Here is a 20,670-nt window from a genome sequence, read left to right as displayed (position 1 = left end):
CTGATATCTTGCATAAGATCCTGGGGTTCTTGGACATTCAAACTAGCGTCTGTCTTTTCTTTAGGGGGAGGAAGTGGGAGTTTTGACTCCCTGGACCCAGGACCTCACCTGTGACCCTCTCAGTGGTCAGACAGCTGAGAAATGTCTGTACTCAGGAAATGGATTTAATCCTTTTCCAGTGCACAGATTAATCTGGCGTTTCAGGAAAAGTGTTTTGCATAGCACAGCCAGCGCCTCCTTAGTTCACAGAGAGAGGGGAAGCTTTACATTTATACCCACTGTTATCAGGGTGGATCCTCAGCTGCGGGGTAACTGAATGTCATGCACCTATGTACATGGCCGGCTTCATATCTGCGAGGCAGAGAAAGGGTTAATTGTCTTCTGGGAAGTTGGCTTTGCCCAGCTGCCTCAGCTGTGTTTGTTGTTTTAATAGCATTTGCAGAAAGGTCAAACTGTCCATGGGTCCCATACATTGCTTGTGGGTGAAACTGGTATAGCACCAGCCACAGAGGGGCTTCTCCAGGGAGCTGTGTTGTCTGGAAATCCTCTCCCTACTCATTCCTGCTCATTAATCTTTGCAAACAGTTTTTGCCCTCTATGTCCATCTTGCAGATGCCGAGTAGCAAGGGAGAGGTTCTCTTCCTGGTCCTGTCTCAAACACACAGCCCAGAAGAGACTGTGGTGCTGAGATCGCTGTGCCCAGTTCTCAGGAGACTGGAGGTGAATTTGCTGGGATGAGGGAAGCATGGCTGAACTCCATGCATCCCCCTGCACCTCCAGCCCTCTGTATAAGGCCGGGTCAAGGGCTGCAGAGAGCTTGCTGGCTCAGCTGGAGAAGAAATCACTGTCTGTCAGATGTATGAAATACTCAGTGTGAGTGCGGTGCCTGTGAACAGCTTTACCAAAAAGCGGGGTTTCCCCCTTAGAAAGGGGACTTAAAGGTCTGATGTTCTGGTGTGATATTTTAACACTGTGTGTGTGACGGGGGAACTGTTTGAGGAAAAACATGAGGCTATGAACTTTTGTTCGTATAAGGTTAATTTCAAGATCAAGGATCYCGATCAACAAAGATGAAGGCTCTTTTCTTCCCTTCCATGAGCTTAGACTTGGGGTAGCCCAGAAACAGCACTGTGACCACTGCGTACCAGTGCACCTGGGATGGGATTGACAGGGTTTTTAGGCTTTGTGCAAAGAGGACACTGAAGTGACTGAGGAAGCCTTGCAGCTGGCCAGGAGGAGCTTGTCCTGAGCTCAGGGGAGCGGTGGTTGTTAGGAATTTAATGAGGAAGTGACAGAGCAGGATTGGGGGCCAGCTAGAGGCAGCGGTCAACGTCTTTCTCATTCGGCATCCCAAAGCTGGGTGGCAGATGGATCATGAAGGGCCTCCTTCACAAAGTGAACCCCAGTTACTTGCATCTTTAATGGCAGAGATGAGARCTAGTAAAAGGATGCCTAGAGAGGGTGACTGACTTAGTGAGCTTGCAGCAACATTTTGGACAAATAACAGCAGGGCAGGAGGATTCCTGCTGAAGTCAGAGAAGGTGTGTGGATGTCATAGGTGGAAGAGAAATTCAGGAAAAGCTTTGTTCTGGCGTTTCACAGGCACAGCTGGCATTGRAGGACTTAGAGGGAGGTCTGAGTTGAGTATGGCACCTGAGTTATTGGTCTGGTGGAAGGGATAGTTGTGGGGAGCAGACTGACCTTTTTCTGTTAGTATCCTGAGTCCAGTTCATGTGACTGTCCTTTTTGAAGATGCAGAAAATTCTGTGGACCTTTTGGCAAAAAACTCCACATTTTATGACTGTGGTTCCTGCTGATGAGAAAGCAGCCTCTATTCATACTGGAGAATGGCCAGGCTGAAGCACAGCATTGGGTCTCCGACAGTAGCTAGTAGCAGATGCTCTCTTCTTGTATTCTTCCCAAGGTAAATGCATAACAATGCTTCTCTAGTATACTTTTCTGGCTATTTGTGGCTTAGAGATTATATGAGCCAAAAAGAGGCACTTTGTGTTTAGTAGCCCTTTATAGACGAACTCAGTGAAGGAAAAATCAGTCACTTCTCCACCCCCTGGATGCCTGTGACACCCACAGTATCCTCTGTCAGGGGGTTCCACACTCCAGTGACACGTGAAGAAGTGCTTCCTTGTGTTCAATGTGCAACTGCCACCTCCCAGTTTCATATGACATTCCTGAATTCTTTTTTTTAAAGAAGACAGTAACTTGGAACAATTGTTTACKATCTCTGCCATTTGAGAATTAGCTACATGCAGAACTTGAGAGCAATTTAAAGCTTCGTGTACCCATTAGAAACTTTTACCCACTTAATATTTATTTTGCCTAATTTTTTGGGGGGGAGGAGCCCTTGAAGTCCTTCAAAGACACTAACAGAGTGTGTTTAGCTTTACACCAGCACAGGAATGAGGGGTGCCTCCCTCTGGTGTGAGTTTTCTCTGCAGGACCCTGAGTATGGCTGAGCAGTGATGATAGGTTCCTGAGGGCAGAGAACGAGCCTGGTGCACCAATGCTTCTGGTGCTGCTAGGATGTGAAAGGAATCGCAACGACGACAGTTCTGCTGACGTGTCCTTGCTGAGCTGCGGCGGCCAAGGTAGTGCTCGTCATGTGTTGAGTTTTCCTGGATGACATTTTAGCTGTTCGATAATTAGTGGCACAAGCCCAGGAGAACTGCACTGACTTCTGGTTGTTGTCCCTGTTGTGACCTGCTCTGCACACAAGCACTCCCTTTGCTCAAAGGGCAGGTAAGGCAGCAGCACTTGGAGGAAATCCCCGGGAACGCTCAGTTAAACAAGCCGAGGAAATGCCCTGGATTTTCATTTCCAGTAACGACTGTTGCAAGAGCTTTGAATGTGACAGCTTAGGTCTGAAGGAARCTCGTCTTCCTTATGGGACGTTCCTGGCTGCCACACCAGCTCACRGAGGAGGGGAGGAGAGAGAGGGGATCTCCTTTCCTGGATTCCCTGTGCTTGGTTTTTAATTTGAATCATAGCATTCCAGAGCTGTCTCATCTTAAGTGCTAAGCCCTCTGTCTTCTTGCCTCCTTTTTTCCGTATGTGGGTGGCAAAAAAAGTTTGTTTGCCTCTTTCCTGCCTTACCAGTAGGTATCACCGAGAGAACAGAGCACTTTACAGTAGAGTAGACATGCTTGGTGTAAAGCCAGTGTAATCCACCTACTTGCTGCTGTACTTAAAGCAGCGTCAACCTCCAACTTCACAGCACTATTAACAGTGTTCAGCTAATGGGAATAAAGGTTATATAATCTTTTTGCAGTTAAAATTTCCTGTCTTTCTCAGTTAAGGTTCTTGAGCCGATTGCCTCTGTGTTGCTAAATCACATATTTACGGTAGAACATTAACAGCAGTGATATCAGCAGGAAATTTGATGCTGCTCATAGCCTTTTCTACTTGCCTAAGTGAATGGTATTTACTTACTCCTGGCTAATCGTGTCCTTTGTGGATGTACAGCATGATCTCCAATCTGTGGAAGTACAATGGAATTATTCCTCTTGCAGCCAAAAGACATAATAGTGCTGGGTTTTGTTTCGCTGCCATTGTGATATATGAGTTGAGGTCTTGTGTTGTATGTATGAGATGTTGCAATGTTCTCTTCTGTCTCTTTAAAAACAAACAAAAAATGTTCTGGGAAACCTGTAAGCCTTTAGAAAACAAAAGAACTTGTAGAAATGAGTCCTTTTTTAAACTAGCTGTTGCTATGTGTCATGTCTTATTGCAGGTATGTTCTTTATTTTCTGAAAAATCAGCTGTGCACTAGTTATATTGACAGATCCTAGATCATTAGCTGTATATGGAAAAAATGTGGTTTGGGTTTTGTTTTTAGTTGCTGAGAGTTAACTCTTGGTCCAAATATTGTTAGAGGAAAAAATCTCATGCTTTCCCTCTCCTTTCCCCAAGAAAAACAACCTAATAAAGCCAAAACCCTGATTAGTAAGAGTGCTTCCAGAACAAACATGCACCCTCAGTGTTTGCAATGCCAATACTGTGACACTGTGCTAGTGTGCAAGAACTGCAAAGTGTCGTTGGCTCTGTTGATAGGCAGAGCAGAGGAACGGTGTGGAGGTGTGATGGAGACAAAGTATTTGTGAAGATTTCCAGGGGAAAAAGTATTGTTCTGGTATGCTCTGGGTACCTGTCTGTATTAAAGACTTATTACACTAATGATTCTCATCAGGTGTTGGTGCTTCCTGTTGTGTTGTTGGATCAGAAAGCTCAGAAAGCATCGGTGAGTGCAGTTTAACAGTGTCACTTGTTCTAATGTCTTGAAATTAAAAAAAAGAATTGCTACCGGTCTCCTACCACTTGCAGATAGGGGCATAGAGTCTGCATSAAACTGAAGCTTTTTCATGGCAGGTTTTTTTCTGACAGATGGAGAAGTTGGCATGCCAAGTCATAAAGAAGAGGTCCTCTTTGCTGAACTTCAGTGAGGGAACCAGTGAATTGCAGCAGAGGGCCTTTTTTAAGATGCAGTCTATTCTGAATGACAGAGCCCTTTCCATATTTCTGGGATATACCTCTTTATCTTAGTGGCACATCCCATAATGTAGTCACCCATAAATATTGCAGCATGGGTTAGCTCAGAGCTATCAAGCTGGGCTAATCTCCTGCTGAGTAAACAACACAAAGTTTCCTGGATTCGTTCCTATTTCCTTAAAGGGATACAATCAAGTGCAGGCAATTAAAAGAGAGAGAGAGAGGGAGGGAGAGAAGTGTWGCTCTAGGTATTACACCTGATTTCAGGCTGTCTGCCCAGGGTGTGTGGGKKTTTTTTTGTTTTTTTTGAAGAAAAACCGCTCACAAAACAATTGATGTTTTTCTAATTTTTCAATGTATTTCTTTTCCTGTGGTTCCCTTTGGGAAGGGAGAACCCAACAACCACCCACACAGATTCCAAACAATGGAAACAAATTTCCTATAGAAGGGAAAGAGCAAAATTAATTTTGTACAAAGTATATTGAGAAATAACTTTTCCTTCTGCTCTCCTCCCAGCCTTTCCAGACACTGTGGCAGAGCCTTTTGAAACCATTTCCACCAAACGGGTGTGCAGTTCCTTTGAGCAGCTTTTGGAAATTCAGGCTGGGTGGAAGCAAGTTCCACACAGGGATCAGTGTGGCTCTTTGGCAAGACCTCTCCTCTACGTTCACCTGGTCAGAGAGACTTGTATGGCTGTAGTTTTGTCAACACRTTCAGAATATGTGCTTTTTGCATGCAACAAAGATTTTACATATGTGTGCTTGATCACTGTATCTCAAACTACTATAAAGTCTGACAGCCAAATCACCTGTACATGGGACTGTGTCCTATGAGGGGTACTGTTTTTATAGTAATTATTTGCTTCCAAAGTGTCAGGAGAGAAAGGGAGGCAGAATAAACAATACAAGTGACATACATTTTTATGGGTCCTTATACCATTTTATATCAACTTTTATCACCCTTTTCTTTAAAACCTACTTGTTACTCCACTGCTCCTGGATAATGTGCCAATTTCATGAGCAAGCAACACACACTTTGTACCCTGCCACATCTCGGAGAGCTTCTGCTCTGTATTTGTGGTTTGCAGAAGCAACTGTCTTGTACTACAGGGATACCTTACCTCGGCCCTTCATCTCCCCCTCTTTGTGTTACATCCCCCAATGCAGGGGATCAAACCTGGCTCATTTGATGTTTGCTTCAGAGAAGCCTGGCATGACCAGTGCACACCTAAACTTGCCGGTGAAGGATGAAGCTGAATTCCTTAATTGTTCTTGTATAAGCCTACGTTTCCTGCTGGGTGGCCTCCTTCCTATATAGGCCTGATCCTGCAAAGTTGTTGGTGTGCTTTGCTTGAAGAATGGGTGGTCCTAGCTTGTGGCACGTTATTTCCTTGGGCATCTTGCTGTGTCCAAAGAGTGGCTTTCTGCAACAAATGGATCTGTTGATGTGTTACAGGCTTCCTTTAAAGTTGCAAGACTTGTTTTATGCATGAGGAAGAGAAAGGAAAGGGTGTGTGTTCTTCTGATCTATTGAATGAGTGGCTTAACTATTTAGCTTTAGTGTGGGTTTTTTAATTTCTAATTATACTGTCTCAGGCAGAGATAGAGCAGGATCTCTTTTGGGAAACTTCTCAGCAAGTATCTAAGCACTCAGTTTTGTGGTACACCTTAGGTACCTATTATGTTACCTATAAGGATTCTTCTTTAAAATTCTCTTCCACCACCATGTCACCAAAAACTCATAGTACAGGAAGACGAAAACCTGCATTTCTGGGTCCTAAGCATGGGACTTACTCTGTAATCCTGGATAAGCCACTTAGCAAGTTGTGCTTAGTTTTTCCTCTTTCAGTAACTGTTGATTCATTGTATTGCATCCTCGCAGGACTGCTGGAATGCTGTGTGAGCCCTGCTGGTGACTGAGGTCATCTGAGGACTGACTGGAAAACTTGGCTGTACTCCCCTCTTTCCTTTCCTCCTTGTCATCAGCCTGCAAAAGGGCACCAATGTGGTCATGTGCACACGGTGGTGATGGTAACATAGATAAGGGCTCAACTGTAGATAGCATTTTAACCATCAGTTTTCTTTGCCTCTTTAACATTGATTACTACTATAACACCAAGCTTTCCAAAGCAATAAGTAGAGTACCATAACTCAATAACACTAGCTTGAAAGAAATTATCTCCCTTTCTGGGAACAGCACCTTGGGTTCAGTCTTCTGTTTGTTGAGATTTGCAGTGCATTCAGATTCTTCATTCAAGTTGTTTTAAAGCTATGAAACTTTAAAACTATTTTGCTGCTTGAGTTTCTCATGTAATTATCTGTCTCCAGGAACTGAGTCTTAAAATAAAATGCCAGCTGTCACAAGCATCAGAATCCAATTGGAGGAACTGATGATGCTATAAGCATAGGCAGGTGACATGACTTACCCAGGGCCATATGGCAAGCTGAGTCAGAATTAGAATTCAGGTCTTGTGATTCCCCAACGAGTGCCTTGCCCATAGGATCCAGCTGACTTTCTGGCATAGCTTTGCACAAGACAAACTACACATTTATGTCTCAGGTGGTTAAAATATGCATGTATATAATGCTGGTCTGAGTTACCTCTKTGTGGAAATGCAAGGTGGCAATGTTGGCCACCTTTACTGATAGTTGAGTTTCCAGTTGTACGCTTTGTCTGAGATGACATGTGYTTGCTTTCTGCACCTTGTCTGCCTGGAAGTTTTATTGTAGGTGCAGATGAATTTTTGCTTGTTGGGTCCCAGCATGTACCATGACAGGAGATGCTTGATGTAATCCCACTGGTCCTGAAGACTGGCCCTCTCTCAGGCTCTGTATCAGGCCATTCATCTGTCTCCCTGACCTTGCCAAGGCCACAAATGTTGSCAGCATCCCTCAGGGAGATTCCTGTCAGGAAGTAGCAGGAGCTGCCTGTTCTGCAAGGGAAGGGGAGCTGGGAGCCGAGGGTGATGGCAAAGCAGGCAGGGCAGTGCCCTTGCTGACAAGCACGCAGGCCTGAGCAAGAAGAGCAGAGCAGGTCCAGTGACGGTAACCAAAAGTCCAGTGATCCAGTCCATAGAGACCAAGCAGATCTGAGGTCAAACCAGAAAATCAGTTCAGCAAGTCAGGAGGAGTAAGGTTCAAGGCATAGCTACAGCATAACTAAGGGAAGTGCCTGAGCTTAAATGCAGCTCCCGAGCTGAYGGGCAGTGGATGCATGAGTGGAGGCCCCTGCACAGGCAGCCAAACCCTTAGGATGAGGGAGGAAGGAGCTGCAGAAGAACTTTACCCAGAGAGGTGGTTACAGGCTGGTCAGGATGATCGGAGCCTCTTGGTGCACTCGGGTCCCTGACATGTCCATATTCCTGGTAGGTCTGCCAGTCCCTGGGAGAGGAGCTGTGTCCCTCTGCCACAATTCCCATGTGTGAAGGTGGCAGGAAACACTTGTTTGACCTGACGCTGGGACACTGTCTCTTGTGGAGCAGATGCAGTTCAAACTGTGTAGCAGGCACACAGAAAACTGGAATAATCCTGTGAAACTTTGTCAACACCCTCTGGTTCTAGCAGACAGCTGKTTTCTATCAGCAGCTCTTGATCCCATCACAGGGCTCATGTGAACAGTAAATATTTTTACTCAAATTCAAAGAGACTGGACAAGTGTTTTGGAAGCTAAATCTGTTCAGGAAAGAACCACATGGCACTTCTGGCCCAAAAATTTCCCAGAGCGGAAAATGGTAGAGGCTGGCAGAGTTCTTCAGGGAAGTCTTTTCTGTGCTTGCCCTGCTGTTGCTCTTCCCTCAGCTGCCGTTCATGGCCACCTCCACAGTGGCGAGATGCTGGGCTAGACAAACTTTGCTGTGACCCATTAGGGATATTCTTACAATGGAAATCAATAGCCCAAGGTATAGAGATTGTCCTGACACCAGCCTGGGTGTGGAAATTAATGTTTAACTGGTATTGTCTCAAAGACTATCTTGTCTTGTCAGGTGAGATCTGGAAAAATGAATCCTGGCAGGTCTTGTGTTGTGAAGCTTCTATAGCAACCTGGGGGGTTGTCACTGCGAGATGGTGTGCTCTGACTTGGCTTATGTCCCACCATGGGAGCAGGTTTGGCTGACCAGAAACATTAGYGCTTGTACCTGTCTTCTCTGCCTCCTCCACCTATGTCAGGCAAGTGTGGCTATCACGAAGCTGATCCTTCTCCCTCAGGTGGCTCTGCTGGCCTCTCTCTTGGGAACCGGTCCTCAGGCCCTCTAGTCTCATGAACTCATCCTCTTCTGAGGTTGTCATTTGGTTATGTACTTTATCTTGCTAAAAAAACTGCTTCCCCCGCTCTTTGCAGTGACAGTTTTTACCTGGAGAAGGTCTGATAGCCCTTGTTAAATTGGGTTCTGCTTCGTCCTTCATCCTCATTTATACCATGCCTTGCAAATACCATGCCCTTACAAATGGGGATGCAGAAGAACTTCTCTGTCAAAGTCCTCTGGGAGAGAAGTCCATCTGAAAGCTGCACTGTATCTTGCTAACTGGGCTCTCTTATTTGCAGCTTTATTCCTCTGCAAGGTCATCCTGCCTTTAAGAGAGCCACATCTGGCTTCAAGCTGCTTGAAGCAGCCTGAACAAGAGATGCTGGATGTTGAATTAATGGGCTTGGTCTTTTATGTGCATGAGTCGAATCCTTTCAGACTCATGTCCATGTCTGGTCCCCAACTCTTCTAAGAAAGAGGCTTTTAGCTCAGCTAATGTTTTAGATCTGCAATACAGCTGGGCTTTTGATAAAAGGAGATGCTAGAGGTAGGGATGTAATGTGTCTCTGAGAGAACAGAACATCCTCCTCATACAACCTTTTTTTGCTGCAGCAGAGCTGGGGAGACATCACCTGTATGTGCTGCTCTGGCTTTTGAAATAGAAATGATGAACTTGCTAACAAGAAAATAAGGTCTTTTTTACTGCTGAGGACTTCAGTATCTCTTGGATGGCAAGAGGGACGTTTCAGAAAACAGCATTTTCAGTGTTATATTTTTGCTTTTTCTCATTCTGCCCCTTCTGCGCAATCCTGTCATGACTCTTCCTCTGAACTCCTATTCTGTGTCTGCCTCTGCCCCCACCTGCTTGTGCTGTGACTGTGTCTGCGTGGAAGAAATGGGTCTAGCAAAGACCTTCAGCAAGATGGCCTGTAGCAGCTGATAATTACCACTCATTGCTGTAGCTATGTGACTCCTCACCGTAATCACCTGTAAAATCTATGCAGCTAAAGATATTTGGTTTGTTTTTTTTCCCCCAAGGCCAACTTTGCAACTTTTACTTAAAATATGAAAATGAAGCTGGGGTTCTGTCTAGCTTCTTTACTACTACCATGTACAGACTTGCCATCAGAAGCAAGCTGACTGTCCAACTAAAGGGATAGAATCAAGCTTTAGTCTCCAGATGTTGCTGTGTTGACTTCATAATATGAAATAGAAGGTTTCAGCAAGAGGGAGAGAGAGAGAGAAAGAGAGAGAGAAGGAAAAAGAGAAAAAGAAACACCCCCCTGCTTTCACCCTTTTCTTGCTTTCTTTCCTCCTTTCACCCTCAGGATTCCCAAAGCTTGAGTTCTAGCTCTGTGTTCATTGCTTGCCTGGGATGACTACCTGACTAGAAGGCATATGTGTAGTACTAATTTCTAGGTTGTCCTCTGTAGTGTTTCAAATAAATATTTCTTCAAGTGACGCTGAACTGAGGTGCCCTGAAAAAATACTCACTTGAAAGGGGGAGTGAAGCAAACTAGTTGTTCTCTGGAGCAGAACCACCCTCTAGTTCACCAAACAGCAGTAATAAACAGAGTCAAATATCACAGTACATAACTGCCTTCTCCTTTTGTATTAGTTTCATACGTTTCATGCTTGTGACATTCTTCTCAGCCATGATGTTCTCTATCCTTCTAGTGCACTAATAGTGCAAGCAGAATTAACTTGGCTGTTATCACGGCATCTGTACATGGCTTTTTATTTCCTGGTGATTAAAAAAACAAACAAACAAAAAAAMCCCTCCTTGGCTCATACTGTTTAAATCTGCTCTCAGCTTGCTTGCACAGCTCACTTCTGCCCTGCAGTGCAGACCGTAGATCTGGAGAAGGAGAAGTCTAACACAATCAGTGCAGCAAGGCTTTAAAAAGTGGTGGTGTTGCTGAAGACAAGCTGTCTGGAGGGTGTTATGTTGGATCAGTAAGTCAGGAGGTGGATTGGGGTAGGTATGTATTGTACGCACCTTTACAGTCACAGTGCTGTATTAGAGGGGTGCTCTCATTCCTTGCCTTTTTGTTTCAGGTACTTGTAAATAATGGAAATTATTTTCTTTGGCATCTGATATGTCTCCATGATCATGGAGTTTCCTTCCTTCAAAGGTGAACATTTCAGATTAAAATTCTGTTTGGCAGCTAATGAGCTTTCAAAACAGGCTGGGAGGCAAGAGGGGCAGGAATGCCCAGCTTATTAAATTTTTCCCATCTTATATCCCAGTGTAGGAATTTTCTGACCTTTCTTTGTGCTGTAATAACATGAGATGAAATTACTGTTTGGGAAACATTAACAGGAGAATGTCAGAGGTGGAAGGTCAGTTGGGGGACCTGGGTGGGAGAGTGGTGGGAGAAACGTTCCTTCTCATTCCTCTGTCGCTTGCACAGACCTTGCTCCTCTCTGCCTTTGTCCCGCTCTGCGCTCTTGGAGTTGTCATACAGCTTTGGTGTTTGAGGGTGGCACAAATGAGCAACAGGAGGAGGAAAAGGTAGTGTTATTACCAGAGAAACCAAGAGCAGGAGCACAGGTATCGGAGCAGTGGGGTGTAGTGTGCACAACCTCAGAAGCTGCTTTTTCTCTTCTGCTGAAGAACCTCTGCATCCAGAAAGACACTCTCCTGTTACCCTCCTGTTAGTCCTGCTGCCTGTGTTTGGGTCAGAAGTGTGCCTTCTTTGCAGCCCCCTCCCCGGTTGAGGKCTCAGGGCCTTCCTGAGGGCTTTCCTGTGTCTCTTCTGTGCGCTGCCTGTGCTCTCCCAGCTGGCAGAGCACGTGGAGTGAAAACCTGGCCCCAAAGGGCTGAAGGATGAAACTGGTGGGAAATTCTGGCGAGGGCGAGCGAGAAGTGTCCCAGCCGAGGCAGCCAGGGAGCTGTATGAGAGCTGGGAGCTGGCCCTGCCCGTGGTGCTCCAGCCCCACGTCTCCGCAGATGTGCAGTACTGCTGTGTGCACAAGCAGAGTTACCCACGAGTTGAATATACTCTTCCCATCCTCTTGTCTCTGCTGAAACCTTCCCTTGGCGCCTGGCTTTTGCCAGCAGAGATCTCTGATTTCCCTGTAGGTCTGAGCCAGAGGACGAGTGGTGGCAATAAGCGTCCTTGCTAGATGAGAGGTCTGGAGGCCGTCAGTGTGCCGAGTTATCCCTCTGTGTTAGGCTCAGTTACGCCTCTGTTTGGTAGGGACTGTGCCTCCGTGGCAAACTCTGCTCACAGTCTCTCTTTCYGCCTACTCCTCGGTCACGGCTATGGGTGCTGAATGTTGTTCGTTCAGACCACATGCAACTAGGTGATACGTGGGGTGGAGGTGGAGGGAGCGTGTTTGACTGAGGTTTCTCTGTTTCCTGCCCCACAGCTCTTCCATTTGCCACTGCCCTGGGGGGAAAGGCTTTGAGAAGATGGAGAACCAGAGAGGAGCGCTCTTGGGATACAGCCACTGGGAAGAAGAGGAGGGAGACGAGGAGGATGGGGTGGCTCCTGGTGCTTCTCCTTCCAGCCAAATGAGTGAATTGGAGGATGTGCRGGTGGAGATGTTCGAGAAGGCAAGGGAGCTCTTCCAGCTGTGTGACAAGGACGAGAAGGGCTTTATCACCAAGGTGGACATGCAGGTGAGGGAAAATCCTTCCCCATCCAGCTTTAACAGCTCCTTCCCCTTTACAGCTCGTCCCAAGAGGAGCTGTACAGTCATGGGAGCCAGAAGGGGGGGAGAACGTGGCATGTCTTTACCTTGGCAAGCATGGGCACGTGTATGGGCGCTGTGTGTTCTGATTTCCTGAAGCTGGACTCTGCTGCAGCCAGCTGCTAGGAATCAAAAATCCCAATTTTTTTTGTCCCCAAAATTCTTAGGACAAGGGGGACTGCAACTGCAAATTTTTAAGGGATGCATAACATCAAAATCTTTGCAACAGTCCCTACAAACATTAAGCATGCAGCAGAATGGATGGGAGATCTGGAAATGTAGACACTTTGGTTTAGTAAAAAAATACAACAACAAAAAACTACTACCAACAGAGAAACTATCCACCAGCCCCTTAACAAAAAAAAGCTCTGTTTTTTTTTTTTTATTATTATTTCAGCCATGGCTAAAGCCTTACCTCAAAAACTCACTTTAGGCCTGAATTATAACTTTTCTCTAGAATAATGTATTTTGGTGTTTTCTGTTAAAACAGTGTTTGTCAACAGAATCTCTAGTTATTTGTGTCTTTTGTTTTAACAACTTACTTTATTGGGAAGGTTACATATGAATTATTTTTCCTCTGTCCAATCTCTCTCTCYATCTATAATTATCACTTGGCAGGACCTGTTTAATAAGTAAAAGCTGGATTAATTATAGACTCACTTTGTTTTGGGTTGTGTGATGCCTAATTTTGTGTACTTATGTTAATAGCTATTTATTAAGCTTTATCTACAGCTCTGTGTTTAACAGACAGTAATGGGATTTTAGCTGTACTTGTTATTTTGAAGCTCTGTAGGGGAGCCCTTCATGCTAAATACACATTTATTATAAAGGGAAATTTGTCTGTTCCTTGTCTGTATACTGGGAATAATGATAYAATCCCAACAGACAGATGACAGAAGAAAGCTAACTCAGACATGAACTGAATGTCTTGCTTACGATCTGCAATGGATTTCCTGCCAGAGCTGGGAACTGAATCCAGGCACTCTGGATCCCAAATCATAAGCCCGTGGTCCCGCTCTGGCAGCAGTGATGGAGCTGGCACCTGCCACGCCGTGCTGACAGCTCCCCCAGGCGGAGCAGTGCCCGGGGAGACTAGTGGGCCCTTGGGTCAGCCGCCTGGGTCAGAGCGGTGGGTGGGCAGGCAGGCAGTGACCTACAGGGAGCAGCTCTGAACTGGGGGGAGGAAGAGGGCTGAGCTCCCTCCAAACAAAATAAGCTGAGGTTCCCTCTGTGCAATCCTGGTTGAATCATCCAGTAATGGAAAGCATTGCCGTGTCAGTGGGCCCAAACAGGCGTTTGTGTCATGACTCAGCTGTCCTGGCAGACTGTCACATCCCGGCTGGGATGCACTGCTATAAGGGCACATCGCTGGGGACAGCAGGGGCAGAGCGAGTCACGTGGAAGACTTGAGTCACGCCTTCATCTTGTCCTTTCTTCTGTCTCTGTAGAGGCTCCAGAATGAACTCCCCCTTACGCCTGAGCAGCTGGAGACTGTTTTTGACAGCTTGGAACAGAACGATAATGGATACCTGACGCCTGTGGAGTTCAGTATGGGACTAGGTAAGAACTGCACAAAAACAGAGGTAGGAAAAAGTCTGTCTGCGTCAAGGTGTTTTATGTTGGCAAGAAAGCAGAAGATACAGTTGTTCTGCTGAAGCCATACCAGTTGTCCAGCACAATGCCCCATGTTTACATGAGTACTGTTGGAGAGAGGTGTGTATGTAATAGCCTCTTTACCTGCTGTCCCCCTCCCTGAGGCTTTGCATCTGCTTGTTCCAAGGCTGTTATCTGTCTACATGGTAGAGCCAGGCTCTGAGCCTCTCTTGCTGGAGATGGTTGCAGTGTGTATCTGGCTGTGTGATCAACAGTTGTTCATTTGGACAAAGACCCTTGTTTTATGAGGGGACAGAAATATGCTTCTTGGCAACTGTCTCTATCCCATTGGTTTATGCAACGGTGTCCAAAGAGTTAGTAGAAGTCCTGTTAGTAGGATAACACAGTGACAAATTAGATTTGCTTCTCTCACTAAACACTAGAAGAATGCTAATCCTATACTTAAGTCATCATCCAGCAGTACAAACAGTGCGAGAGGTGATGAAGGAGGAGGGGTGACCGTAGCAATAATTACCTGTGGGTGCTCAGTTGCCTTAGCTGGCTGTCAGCTCTCAGGAAGCCTGCACCCCTTACCCCTTCCTTAGTCGGGTTGCCTGGACCTGTGGAGGAGTTACTGGCATCAGAATCAGAACACAGCACATAGACATATGTGGTCTAGGATTTTCAGAAATGATTAAGGAGGCTCTCGAGTTGCTATGTYCCAGTTGCTCAGATTGTAGCTGCCAAGGGCTTTCTCCCAATGAGGGGTGCCTTTTTGGTGCTTCAGTTTGAATAACCAGAAACAGCCACCCCTGAAAAGAGAAGCTGTAAAGGTTTCCTCAGAATAAACGTGGAAAGCTTTATCTCAGGCCAGTCTATTCTGGGAATGCGCAAATCCAGAGTACCTGACGRCCTGCTGCAGGTGTGAAGCCTTGTTGTCTGGTGCTTCCTCAGAAACAAGTCATCTTGACAGCATGGGCTTTTCTGCCCTGCTCTGTGTGGAAGGTGAACGGGTGCCATTTGGGCACCTTGGTATCTACTGTGCCTTCTGTACTGTGACCTGGTTGTTTCCAAATCTTATTGCTTGGGATGTTTGCTGCAGCCGTAGCCATGGACAGGCATCATAAGAGCACCTGCGTCAGTGCCTTTGCYGGCGTAGGCAGGCAAGATTTCTCTTTGTGCCAACCATCCTGGCTGACCCTTCTGACTAAGCCTGAAACAGAACAAGTTGTTGGGCTGTGTTGGCAGCCTAACTCCATGGGATTTACTCCAGTCTAGACAAAACACTTTGTTTCTGCATTTCTTTCCTTATGGTCACACTGTGTCTGGCTTCCCTGAATCCTTTTCAGGCTTTGCCTCTAACTTGCAAGTTTGCCCTGGTATATTGCTGTTTAAAGCAATTTATGAGATCCTTCCTTTATGAGACGTTCAAAGTGCCTAATCCAAGCCCATCTCCTTAATTAACTGTCCAAGCCTTCAGGTTTTAAGCTGGAGTAAGGCCTGTCTGTCCACATTGTAAGTTTTTTTTTTTTTTTTACAGCGCATGGTTTTAAGAGTAAGAGAAAAGCTTCCAGGTCCTCCATCTTTCTGCAATACTCCCTGTATCGGGAGAAATACATTGCAAATCCAAGCAACCTGCATTTTGTGCTGGACTGGAGTGGCCTTGAGCCTCACGGGTTTCTAGCAGGCATTCAGGGTACAGAGAAGCTATAGCTGCCTGGGAGGAGAAGGAAGCACAGTAGGGCAAGCTGCCTGTTTGTTGGGCACAGTCCTTGGTGTCAGAGCACAGACAGAGGGAAGATGGGGAGGGAAAAGGAGCTCACATTAAATAAAACCTCAGCACTCTCTTTTACAGATGACTCCTCGCAGCCTTATAAGTAGCTAATAGAGAGGGTGAGGTAATGAGATTTAGCTTGGAGCCAGGAGTGGTGGGGTAAAGTGACTTCAGGTACGCAGGCTTTGGACTTCTTCCTCTAAGAGCAGCTTCATGTTCTCATCCATGCTCTGCAAGTCCTTGGCACCTGGCCCTGTGGCTTGGATATCACCTCTGTCTTCTGGACCAAGCAGATATATTTTAGAAAGGAAGGGTAGTTCCTAATGATGGCCTGGTCTCTGTATACAGGATTAGGGCTGGGATCTGGRTAGGATTGCTTGATTTGTTTCTTTAAGCAGAATTTGTCCCCCAGTGCCAATATTTGTCACATTCCTTGAAGAGCAGGAAGTTCTCATGGCATTAATGTCTCAGCGTGAAACAGGATCTGGATAGCTGGAAGCCATCCTTACGTAGGATGGGGCGGGAGGGGGTGTTCAGAGATTAACTGCCTTTTGTTCAGACACTGTACACATTCCTAGCAAGAGGCAGCCCTGTCCTGCAGCGCTTGAATCAGAAGAGATGTGACGCGTGAGAAGGGAAGGGTGATTATCTCTCCCACCACCACCCCATTTTTTTTGGCTGGGGAAGCTGAGGCACAGAGCTATTCAGTGCCTGGCTTGCAGTCCTAGGGGGACCTTGTGGGCCTTGACCAGGGACAATTGGCAACTGGACCCCAGTGCCCCTCCACCAGAGTGAAGTGAGCTAATGCCAAATGTTTCATGTGCTGAGAGTCCAAGGCCGCAGGTGGTATATCATCTCAGCCCGGGCTTGAGCAGTGCCGGAGGAGCCCGTTGTTGGGCTGGAAGCCTGTTTCAGCCCCAGCATTGCAGATTGGAAGCTGACACCGCTCAGGATGTAAGAATGGAGGCTCTTTACTGACCAAGAGCTGTGTTCTACAATAACAGCATTCAGGCAGCTTCTCATGGAGCTGTGTCAGGTTGCCATTTAAATAGCACACAATTAAATGATATACAWCTTGACTTTCCTTTTTTTCCTTCTTCCCTTCTCCTTCCACCAGGRAAGTTAATAGGGATTGAATTGTGTCAAGGATCTGGGAGCACAGATCACTCCAGACATGAGGAGACTTTTGAGTCAGGCTGGTCAGATGACTTGGACCCAGCAGATGATGAAGAGAAAAGATTTTGTTCCATGATGGAGCAGCTCGGAGCAGCCCAAGTGTTTGACGAGTAAGTCGGGGAATCTCATGGCTTCACTTCTACCCTGCCTTGATCTTGCAATATCAAAACTTCAGAGTACCAGCAAAGACCAAGGAGGTGGACAGAGCTGATTGTTCTCTGAAGCAGTTTGGGCTTTTTGTCTTGTAGTCTTGTGTTCTCATATGCTCAGTAACAAATGCAGTGAAGTCTGGGTTATCTCATCAAACAGTTATCAATTGCCTTTAGTGCAGTGCTTTTCTCAAAGAGCTTCCCAAACTATAAATTCATATTACAGCTGTAAAATGTAGCAGTTGGTGACATGGAAACCCATCTGCACACAGCAAATTAAAACAAGTATGTGAGGGTTAGATAAGGTGAGGAGGACAAGTGTGCTTTCTCTTCCAAAATGTTGTGTGATTGTTCACGTATGTTCAGACAATCTTAGTTCTAAGAGTCTGTGTGAAAGACCTGTGCTGCTGGGACTAGGCTGTTCTTGAAAAGGGTGAGAGGCCAAGCTGGGCGAGGGATGCTCACCTGAGCCTTGAAGCTTGAGTGGGGTGGCCCAACGGCGTCTGTGGCAGCCCTTTCTTTCAGRCATCATAGTCCAGCAGTGTTGCCAGTTTGCAGGGAGCAGCCTGTCCCATGTAGGGACTGCCACTAATGGAAGCTGAGAGCGCAGGAGCTTGCTGCTTGCAGAGCTGTGTTGTCACAAAACAGAATTTTTCTCTCATTTGCATTGTGATGCAAAGCACCTGCATGTTTCTTCTGAGGCTAAGCTTTTCCTGCTGTTAAGAAAAATTCTGGGAGGCTGATACGCCTGAAGTAATGGGATGACACTGTGAAAGGCTATAGTACTGTCCTGGATAAATAGTCACTGCTGTTTACAACTCTGCTTTGAGAAACATCAGGTCTTAAAGTGGGATTATCCTGTGTTTTATTTTGACCACTTACTTGCGGTTTTGTGCAATGAGTTCAGTAGCTATTTCATGTGAAGCTTTTGGGCCAAGCCAGCTGTTGTAAAGAATTAACACAAAACAGAAGCTAATTGGGGGTGGTGTAGAGAGCTGGCCTATCTTCATTGTTTTTGCTGAAGAAGGATGGGTTTGTTTATAAATGGGACTGGATATTTTCTGTTACCTAAAGAATGAGATTTTGATGAAGTGTTAGTAACTTTCAACTTGAAGGAGAAAAAGAAAAGGGAGAATATCTTATGATGGTGATGGGGGATATCAAGGGCTTGGTGTGTTTTTTGTTTTTGCACAAAGAATATTAAGGGAGACAAATACATACACAAAGAAAAATCTCTACCCAAATGATGTCTATGAGTATAATTATTTTGTACTTTTAATGGCAGTTCCTCCAAAGTGTGTCACAGATCAAAAAAAAAAGATTTTCCCCAAAAAGCCTTTGAAGAGAAGCATGAGGGGTTGTCTCAGTCCTTGCTGGCTTAAGAGACTCTATGGGAAAGAGTAAGTTTATAAGTGCTATGTTCTAGTTGTGATGAATTAAATGCCAGAACAGTGTAATGGTTATTGTAGGCTCTGAAAGGCAAGACTTTGGGTTTCCAGGGCTTCCTCTATTCCAAACTTGAGGTGACAGCTTGGGAAATTTCCTTCTTTTGCTTGTGCCTCAGTTTCCATGCTTGTTAATTTTTTATTTTATTTTATTTTATTTTATTTTATTTTATTTTTTAAACAAGGACATTAACATCCACCAGTACAATCCTGGTGTGAGGACTGCACCTAGGTGATGTGTGCTAAAATCCTTGGATTATAATAGTTTGCTGCTTGATCACAGCTCACCACAAATTTGATGGATGTTCACATCTTCAAATCTTGGTTTACACATTAAATGTATTATTACTGAATAATTGAAAAATATTCCAGACTAGTCATTCCAGAATTGCTTCATAGGTGACTTCTCTCTTTTAGATTACTTCCTCTATTTTATCCTCTTGCTAACCGATAATGGCAGTAGATCTCGCTCTACATCACTCAGTCGACATTTACCCTCCTTCTTTGCTATGGTGGTGTAATGCAGAAGGTCATGGGAGAAGGGCAGTCCATCTGTCCCTGAATGCATATTGGAAGTGGAATAACAATCCCTATGATGACACAGAAACTCATTTGCTTTCCTTCTCTCTTTTATGCTTGCTCCAGTCCAAGTGAGGTTCGGGAGCTCTGGGCCCGGCTACGAAAGGAGCATCCAGAGCTCTTGTCCAATTTTGAGGAGTTTCTGTTGCGTGTTTCATCGTACATCAGGGAGGCGCATCATGAGAAAGAGTCTATGGAGCAGGCATTGAAGCGGTAAGGAGAACATCATGACCACTTGCTGCCAGGAACCAGTTGATGCAATTTGATGTGTTAAGTTCAGCCTCAGTGGAGACTGCATTGCAGGACAGAGGGAGACGTTTTTTGCTGTGAATAAAATGACTTTATCTTGATCTGATCCCCACAGATTTGTTTTGMATTGATGCCAACCCATAACACTTGGTCCAGCTAAAATCCCATTCCAATAAGTTTTTGGCATTGCCATGCTCCTTTGTACTTACCTTGCAATCAGCTGTTAGTAGGAAGCTTTCTTCACTCTCCTYTCCTGTTTTCTTTCTGCATTCTCCTTCTCCCTCCTGACGTGTGTGCCCCCTTCCTTTTGTAGGAAGGAGACAGACCATGACCGAGAAGTCAGGTGCCTTTATGAAGAAATGGAGCAACAGATCAAAGCAGAAAGGGAGAGGCTGATCTGCCAGGTACCTCATCTCTCTTGGCTGGAGAGTCCTCAAACTTTCTCTGGTCTGAAGAATGGCTGGTGGCTTACCTGGCCAAGCAACAGCTCTTACCGCRCTGGGTGTTGTATGCGTAGTCATGTATATTTACCTCTGCAGGAAGCACTGAGACATGACAGGAGTAACCTGCTTCAGAAGGAACTGCATAGCAAAGAGCAGGAGCTAGAGAAAATCCTCTATCGCCAGAAGAAGGTAACAGGACCCAAAGCCTTTCTAAAGAAGCATGCCACCTTCTAGTGTCTTTCTGCTAAGCCCTTTTCTGACTGAGGATGGTTTTCATCTGCTGAGGGCTGGTGCTAGCTAGTCCAGTTCTCTGACTGTCTCTGAAGGTGTTGARGTGGATTGGTTTGTCTTCAGCTGTAATGGCTGCCTGTGAACATTTCCCCCMCACACACTCATTTTCTTATCTGTTTTGGTTTCTTTTCTTGTACTCCTCCCATCAGCTGGACAATGACTTTATCTGGCAAGGAAGACTGGGTGAAGATTTAGAAGTTGTGAGTTTGGAGCCTTCTGTAGCATGTAAGAAAGCTGTGTATGGACATGCAAGAGCCAAATCTCTCTAGTCTGTGTTTTCTGGCTGCTCCAGAATAACCCAGGGTAAAAAAATACTACATCTGGCTTAAATAAAGCAGCCTAGCAGTTCTGTGACAATTAGAGCTGTACGTACTGTACACTTGCATTTCAGCACCTAATGATGTACTGATTAATCAGTCACCAAAGAGATCAAAGCAGAAACTTTCCTTTGGCCTGCTGTCCCTGGTATGTGTATTTGCATGGGGCCATGCATTCTGAGTGTCTTCCTTTTCCTCTGAAGAACCCA

General features: G+C 45.6%; 1 protein-coding gene across 1 annotated transcript in view; it reads left to right on the top strand.

Annotated features, from left to right (window-relative positions):
• The first annotated feature begins 8,564 nt into the window (after window positions 1–8,564).
• CRACR2B (calcium release activated channel regulator 2B) overlaps window positions 8,565–20,670 on the top strand; it is a 30,695-nt gene continuing 18,589 nt past the window's right edge. The window contains exons 1-8 of the mRNA XM_026059105.1: window positions 8,565–8,606; window positions 10,671–10,702; window positions 12,122–12,374; window positions 13,894–14,005; window positions 16,930–17,098; window positions 19,228–19,374; window positions 19,724–19,814; window positions 19,950–20,042. Of these exons, the coding sequence (XP_025914890.1) occupies window positions 8,565–8,606; window positions 10,671–10,702; window positions 12,122–12,374; window positions 13,894–14,005; window positions 16,930–17,098; window positions 19,228–19,374; window positions 19,724–19,814; window positions 19,950–20,042 (939 nt within the window). The remainder of the gene's footprint in view (window positions 8,607–10,670; window positions 10,703–12,121; window positions 12,375–13,893; window positions 14,006–16,929; window positions 17,099–19,227; window positions 19,375–19,723; window positions 19,815–19,949; window positions 20,043–20,670) is intronic.

This window comes from Apteryx rowi, unplaced genomic scaffold (genome assembly GCF_003343035.1).
Source record: "Apteryx rowi isolate R43461 unplaced genomic scaffold, aptRow1 scaffold_152, whole genome shotgun sequence".
NCBI classification, from domain to species: Eukaryota; Metazoa; Chordata; class Aves; order Apterygiformes; family Apterygidae; genus Apteryx; species Apteryx rowi.
Note: the sequence above shows the minus strand (reverse complement) of the source record. Positions and strands in the feature narration are given on the sequence as shown.